Raw genomic sequence first — 7487 nt, forward strand, 5'->3', positions numbered from 1 at the left:
CTCTGGGTTTCTTCTAAGTTGTTAACCATGGAGTCCCTCTTCATCTACTTCAATCCCATAAAGACACTGAACATGAATTCTTCAGCTTGTTCCTTCAACGAAGGATGTTTATCTTGAATTGGTGAGCCCAACTCCACTGGTGCGGTACGACACCATCTTTAGGCAGGAGAAAGAGAAATCATTAGGATAGAAAGACTATATCCTCGTTCATTACACCGATAAAAGATAAAGCTCTTCGACATTGGCCTGCAGAGATCAAGTGAGGTTTATATAAATTAATTTCTGGTTTTTAATATGCTTTTTCCAAAATCCACTTGACCATCTTTCACTAATTTCTAGAGGGGTGTTACTTGAGTACTTGAGGTCATCAATCATCATGGTGAATAAATTGCTTCAAGTTTTGTTGGAAGTTTAGGGGTGGAACCGGATGACTCAATGGTTGATGTACTTACCGACAAGAAGATGCTTAGTATGATCCTCTATCCGACATGTCCTGATCCGGATCTAACGGTCGGAGTAGGACATCACTCCGATATAGGTACTCTTACAGTGTTGTTACAAGACGAAATTATGCGGCTTATATGTTGAAATCGAGGAAGATACGAAATTCGGAAAGAAAGGAGAGTGTATAGAGTTCTTTCCTATTCCCGGTGCGTTGGTCATCAATGTTGGAGATATGTTCGAGGTAATCTCGATACCCTTGGAGAATTTAAACAACTCTATTAATGTAGGTTTATAATCCCTGTGTTGTTTGCAGATACTAAGCAATGGAAAGCACAAAAGTGCAGAGCATGGCGTTCGTACCTCAAGCACAAATTCGAGGGTGTCACTATCGATCATTACGATGCCAATAGAGACAACAAAGATTGCACCTTTGCCTCAAGTTGTGGAGGAAGATGGGATGGCTGTTTATAGAGAATTAGTGTTTGTTGATTATCTGAACAAGGTTTTTGGAAATGCACTCGATGGCAAGAAGTCACTTGCCTTTGCAAAGATTAATTGATTAAATGCTTCATCGGTTGTCGTTTACCTTTGTATCATATCAAAGCTTAAAGGATGGCGTGTTGAATAATAATAAAAAAACAGAGTCCTCGTCCTGTTTACAATTTGATGGAGAGGTTTGTTGATGCATCATGTATGTGATTACACTTATTGCATATGCCTTGTATATTTCATGTAAAATAAACCCACTTGATGTGTGAAGTCAGACCTTAGTTAAATTATGATTGATTTGCGTTTTAGTTTAGAGGAAGTCCATTGAATCTCACTGGTCTAGCTTGTTTTGAATGGCCCAATTAAGCTAAAAGAAGCCAACAATCATAACCAATGAAATCCAACAAAAGCTCATACCATGGCCGAAGCCTATCTGGAAAGTCCAAAGATGTCAGCTGCAGCCTGCAGGCTATCGACCATAGTTTCTCAAGTTCTTTCTTTTATTATAATCCAGCCTTGCAAAATTCCCAGGCTGCCCAACTGGATTTTCCAACCAAAAAGGCAAACAATTTGCTCTCTTTTCATTCACATTCTTCATATGTTTCGTCCTCTTTGATCCGTCACTACTTTCTTTTCTTTTCTTCAGAACCAAAATTACTCAGATTTCGAACTTTCCCATCAACAGTTTTATACTCCGTTTGCTGGGTTTCGTTTGGTTTCTGACATCTTTGCTACTCCCACTTTTCCAATCAGATGGTGATAGATCGTTATTTAATAGCTTTGTTTCTGGCTTCTTCGTTTCTTGTTGGCGCCTTGAATGCCAGTGCTGGTGATGCCGATCCACTTTACAGGTTTTTCGGGGTTTTTTCCTTCTTATATTAACTTCCCCTTTTTTGTTCGTTTGATCATATTATACTATTATTGTTCTAATTTTAGCTTATGCTTCATATAAATTTGTTCATGGTAGGAAAAAGATTTCATTTTTCCAATACGCTGAGGGAATTGTTATTACTTAGTGTTCGTTTCAATAAAAAAACTTAGTTATTGATTTTCTGTAAGGATGATGAAGGATCTTGAGAGTTTATCAAGTCTCGTAAAGTTTGGAACATACATTGCCTACTGCAAAAGTAATGAATATTACTTAGATCTTAGATTGGAAGAAGTCTTTTCATTAGAAATAATCGTTTTACCATTCATTTGGTTAACTAGTAGGAGTCTCCGCCGACTGTAACTAGCTTTTTATATGTTGTTGATGCAAGTCCCGGAAATTAGTCTTTGCACCCTTTATGTGTGTGTGCTTCATATTGATTATGTGTAAGATAGGGAGTTTCGATGTTTCTTGTTATGTGCTTCATAGTGTGAAAGTTTTACTGTAAGGTAAAGGTACTTTATGTATAAGGGAGCTCATTGCGGTTGATTCTGATTGTTTGATCAAGAGTAATATACACATTGAAAATATGCATTTACAAACATAGATTGCTTTTTATTTTAGGGCTTGTATGGCAGAATGTGAGAAAACTGGATGTGTTGGGGTAAGATGCTTTCCACAGTGCAAATTTCCGTCTGATGGTGTTGCCAATGATGGTCCATGGTATGTGCAAGAACCACTCTACTTGAAGTGGAAACAATGGGATTGCCAAAGTGATTGTCGTTACAATTGCATGGTTGATAGAGAGAAAGAAAGAGAAGCAGTTGGTAATGGACCCGTCAAGTATCACGGTAAATGGCCCTTCAAGCGAGTTTTTGGAATTCAGGTTTGCTAAACATATTTTTTAGTTTTCATGGAATTTTGTAGTCTTCTTTTTGCAGTATCCATCTTGACCTCACTGTTAATTTGCTCAGGAACCAGCTTCAGTAGCTTTCTCTGCACTCAACCTAGCAGTGCATTTTCATGGTTGGCTATCTTTCTTCATCCTTCTTTACCATAACTTGCCTTTAAGACAAGGTAATAAGGCATACTATGAATTTGCAAGTTTGTGGCACATATATGGACTCTTGTCGATGAACTCATGGCTCTGGAGTGCTGTTTTCCATAGTCGGTAATCATTTCTTCCATTCTCCACTTCTCTCACTATTTCCCATGAAGATAAGTTTGGTTGGAACTTTGCATCAATTGCGTAGGTGATTCTTTTGATATAATACCTTCAAACTTTTGGCTTTGAAATTATTGTTCTGCTACATAGAGTTGAGATTATTTGTCAGTTTGGGAGGATCCTTTTTTTGCTTAAAATCATAATATCAATGTAACAAGGGGAACGACGAGAAACTAACTAGCGAATAATTATAAGATGCTTCTTGCCCAATACTGCCTTTCCAAAATCAGATCCAGAAACTGGCATTCTATATAGAACCTAGTTGTGCTTCTCAGTCCTTTCTCAGGTCTGTATTCTTTGTTGCAAGTGCTTGGATTCAAGTGTCACGGTACATGATATGTTTCAACTTTCAGCAAGTCGTTCCCTATATTTAGACAATTGTATCCTCGTTATGATGTCTAGCTTAACACATCCAATAATATAGGGGTCTGGGAAAACAGAACAATCAATAATGTAATTTGTACTTTTACCCGGCAGCTGGAGTTGTTTTTTCTTTAAAATGAATTCACTGATGTTTTGTCTAGATTGCAAAATGTTTGACATAGTTGGCCTAATCTTAAATCGTGCACATGCTTAGAAACTCTGAGCTCCCCCCACCGGGTGAGCGACTGCATGTACGCCCAAACAATGGCCTTGTTTCTGACTCGCACATTTGTTTGAAACCGCAGTGATGTGGATTTGACAGAAAAGTTAGACTACTCATCTGCTGTGGCGCTGCTTGGGTACTCTCTTATTTTAGCCATACTAAGATGTTTCAATGTGAGAGTTGAGGCTGCTAGAGTAATGGTTGCTGCCCCATTTCTCGCCTTTGTGACTACCCATATATTGTATCTCAACTTTTATACCTTTGACTACGGTAAGATCTCTGTTCTTCGATAGTTTGTTTCGACTAACATTTTCTTGCATTACTGGCAGAATAACATGATACAAAACACTGTACAGGGTGGAACATGAAAGTTTGTGTAGTAATGGGGGTTGCTCAACTTCTGATTTGGTCGATTTGGGCCGGTGTTACTTGCCATCCTTATCGGTGGAAGTGCTGGGTAGTGGTCATTGGAGGAGGCCTCGCGGTGCTTCTGGAGATCTACGATTTCCCTCCTTATCATGGATTCTTCGATGCCCATGCTATATGGCATGCCACAACTATCCCACTCACCTACCTGTGGTGGAGCTTCATTAGGAACGACACGAAGTTTCGGACTTCCGTCCTCCTTAGGAAGGCTGATTAGCCGCCCATGTAAAACTAACATCATTCAGTAGCACCTTCACCATTCACAAAGCCTTTTGCAGGATCATTTGGAGATTGGTTTTTACATAATCATATTTCCCTGTTATTCATGATGCCGAAATGGATTCTTTTGTAGATTCAAATCGGAACCTGTCCCTGTTAGTTTATACAGTTACGTGCTACGTTCGGATTTTAACAAATATGATTTCTTCCGTAGTCTTCAAATTATTATCTAATTTACGAGCATTCATGTGGGTAGTCCTAGCGTGGCCCAAAAACGTGGTACGCTTATAGAAAAGTTTCAAAGAAGGTAAATTAATCCAATGAATAGTTTCGGTTAGGGCAATCGGGTGGGGAAAAACAGAAAATCGTGGGGATTCAAACCGACAAGATGGGAAATAATCGAAATCTTTATATTTTAATAAAAAATATAAATATGATAAGATTGTGAGATTATGTGTTGTCATTGTTAGATTTCAAAGGAATTAAAATTGAAGTTTAGATATTTTCTCATTTAATATACGTTGATTCGTTGAGATTAAAAATGATTAAGATTGCATATATACATTGGGTGTTAGATGAATATTGACGTTTTCATATTATATAGATAGAGATCAATTTGAGACAATCTAATATATCTTACAAGTTTTAAGTGTTGCATTGATTTTAAAAATATTTATTTAATTTTTTAGGATGGAGATTAATCAAAACCCGAGATTTGTAAGGGATAAAAAAAAATCCCCGAAATATATAATGGTTCCTAAAACCGTACCCGTAAGTGTTGGAATAGAATAGTAATGCAAAACCGTCCTTCCCTGCCCCGTTGCCTCCCCTAGTTTTAGTGATATAAGGTGCGGATATCCACACTTTTGTTGTGCCCCTCTATTCGAGAGAGAGCGCTTTAACGACCTCCGTCTCTTTCTCTCGCTTGCCGCCTTTTTCCTTCTGGTTCGGTCTTTTCCTCTTTCGTTTTATTAAGACCTGTTTCCGTTTAGATCCATGTATGTTCATTTCTTATTGTTCTGATCTTATATCCTGATTTTGAATTTACTTTCTTCGATGGCATATAGAATATGATTCTTTTTGCTAGTAAATGATGTAGTTACTTAGCTCTAAAATATGTAGGTGAAAGTTTCTTTTAGCATCTATAAATAGGTAATATGATTTCAGATCTCGAAATATTCCACATTTTTATGGTTGAATTTGTGTATTTGAGATTATTCGTTTTCTGTTGGCACTGTGAATGCATGCTTTTTGTAAGATGAGAGCTTATGTGTTTTGTTTGTTCCGCAGGTTTTTTTCATTCTTTTTCAAAGACAAGCTGAGATGGTAAGTTGACTGAACCGTATTTTTGTTTGGCTTTTATTTTTTTCTGTGATTTCCATTTGATTTGATTTCATGTTTGATATGTTACAGGTGAAGTTTACTGCTGAGGAGCTTCGGGCCATTATGGACCGCAGTCACAATATCCGTAATATGTCTGTTATTGCTCACGTGGATCACGGTAAGATTCTTCCAGTTCCTGTTTGTTTATCACCGAAGTCTGCTTTAAAAATGATTAAAGCTTGTTTGACTAATTTTGTGCTTTATTTTATTGGTTTTGATGCGTATTATTAATGAAATGTGATCTTTGTCAGATTAATTGGCAAGCTAGTAATAGTAATATGAAGATGATACCTGTATGGAAGTTATGCTAAATTACCCTTGAATTTACAATCAGTTTACGGCAATAGCTCTTCAGTTTTTGATGATTGTTGAGTGTTGCGAATTAGTCTGCCCTCTTTAAAGAATCGGCATTAGTTCTCATCTAGCTCTTGTGATGTGCAGGGAAATCGACTCTTACTGATTCTCTTGTTACTGCTGCTGGAATTATTGCACAAGAAGTTGCTGGTGATGTTCGTATGACAGATACCCGTGCTGACGAGGTCACGAGGCTGAGCGGGGTATCACAATCAAGTCTACTGGTATCTCTCTGTATTATGAAATGTCTGATGACTCTTTGAAGAACTACAAGGGAGATAGACAAGGGACTGAGCACCTCATCAATCTTATAGATTCCCCTGGCATGTAGACTGTAGACACTAATTTCTCACCCATCTCCCTGTTTTTCCGCCAATGACTCCTCACAACCCTTGCACCAGATTTCTCGGCACACTCAACCACCAAGCGACAACCCCTCGTCAACAACTGAATCCCGGTGATCTCGGGATTGAGTGGAAACAACCCCCCAACTCACCTATAAGTACCTGCAACAGGGTAAAACAAGGGGGGGTTCTGATCCTAGGAGAAGGGAGAAGCAGAAACAAAGGCAGCGGGGGGACCTGCACAAACGAATAAAAAAGGGGGATTTTCTCTTTTTCTTCTCTCTCTCCGATCTCAATTTTCACGATGGCTGGGCAATGATTTTCAAGTAAAAACCGAGTAGAGAAAAAGAAAATGAAGAACAATACCAGCAATACCAAGCTAATCCTCCTTCATCCTTACATTTAAAAACAAGGAAGTTCCAGCAAGCTATGGCTGCTCGCTTTCATTTCCTTCTTCACCATAGCTTTCGTTCTCACTCTCGTGTATACCCGAGAGTCGATAACCGGGAAAACCGCTGCGATGACCTGCGATCACGACCGGGTCAGGCAGTGGTAATGGTGTTACTGCGTCATTGCCGACCACCGTCTTCAACACCGCCTCCATTAGAGCCAACTTCGAGGATTTAATAGTCTTCGCTGTCATCGGCGTTCATTTTCAGTTGCCATCGTTGTTTACGATGGATCCATGCCCGTTCGTTCGTTTGATCGTCGAATCATTAGCTTTGAAAATCCCGCTTGCAACGACAACATGTTGAATCTTTGAAGCGTCGGTTGGAGATGGAAGGCAATTCCAGCGGCTTTACTGGAAATGCTAGTTTGCATGGCTTCATGTACGTGATTTTCTTGCATGGTAATAGTAACTTTGTCATTAATTATGGATTGAGAATTGAAAGCAATACAAACTTAGTTAGAGCTTTTGTAGGTTATGGACCCCGACTGCATAATTGGTCCTCATTAGATTTGGCATGGTTAACTTTCACCTTTCCACCATTATAGGAAATCCGATTGTGATTACCAACGGGATTGGAACCAGCTCAATTTGCTTTGGGCTATTAATTGTTGCATTAGCAGTGATGTTTCCATTAACATTTTTGGAATGTTGTACACCAAGAGCGATGCTTTTATTTGTTTCCTGTTCCTCCTCTTATT

General features: G+C 38.7%; 2 protein-coding genes across 3 annotated transcripts; both read left to right on the forward strand.

Annotated features, from left to right (window-relative positions):
* The first annotated feature begins 1544 nt into the window (after positions 1–1544).
* LOC120164557 (post-GPI attachment to proteins factor 3-like) lies at positions 1545–4389 on the forward strand. Its single transcript, XM_039174249.1, has 5 exons — positions 1545–1784; positions 2426–2687; positions 2776–2972; positions 3695–3882; positions 3969–4389. Exons 1-5 carry the CDS (start codon positions 1687–1689, stop codon positions 4253–4255), a joined length of 1032 nt encoding a protein of 343 aa, XP_039030180.1. The 5' UTR covers positions 1545–1686; the 3' UTR covers positions 4256–4389.
* A 759-nt stretch (positions 4390–5148) lies between these two features.
* On the forward strand, positions 5149–6333 carry LOC120164558 (elongation factor 2-like). Of its 2 annotated transcripts, XM_039174251.1 has the most exons (3): positions 5149–5583; positions 5671–5758; positions 6082–6333. In XM_039174251.1, the coding sequence occupies exons 1-3, from the start codon at positions 5581–5583 to the stop codon at positions 6255–6257; spliced, it is 267 nt and encodes an 88-aa protein (XP_039030182.1). In that variant the 5' UTR covers positions 5149–5580; the 3' UTR covers positions 6258–6333. The 2 variants fall into 2 exon arrangements, with proteins under 2 accessions (XP_039030182.1, XP_039030181.1); XM_039174250.1 differs by having other exon boundaries at positions 5149–5758.
* Positions 6334–7487: the final 1154 nt, after the last annotated feature.

This window comes from Hibiscus syriacus, unplaced genomic scaffold (assembly GCF_006381635.1).
Source record: "Hibiscus syriacus cultivar Baekdansim isolate YM2019G1 unplaced genomic scaffold, ASM638163v2 tig00111540_pilon, whole genome shotgun sequence".
NCBI lineage: Eukaryota > Viridiplantae > Streptophyta > Magnoliopsida > Malvales > Malvaceae > Hibiscus > Hibiscus syriacus.

Excerpts from the sequence above, each read along its gene's own strand:
- LOC120164557 (XM_039174249.1), top strand. The coding sequence starts at position 1,687 with ATGGTGATAGATCGTTATTTAATAGCTTTGTTTCTGGCTTCTTCGTTT. Across the intron at positions 2,973-3,694 it reads AGTGCTGTTTTCCATAGTCG|TGATGTGGATTTGACAGAAA; the intron begins GTAATCATTTCT and ends TTGAAACCGCAG. Across the intron at positions 3,883-3,968 it reads CTTTTATACCTTTGACTACG|GGTGGAACATGAAAGTTTGT; the intron begins GTAAGATCTCTG and ends AACACTGTACAG.
- LOC120164558 (XM_039174250.1), top strand. The coding sequence starts at position 5,653 with ATGTTTGATATGTTACAGGTGAAGTTTACTGCTGAGGAGCTTCGGGCC. Across the intron at positions 5,759-6,081 it reads TATTGCTCACGTGGATCACG|GGAAATCGACTCTTACTGAT; the intron begins GTAAGATTCTTC and ends TGTGATGTGCAG.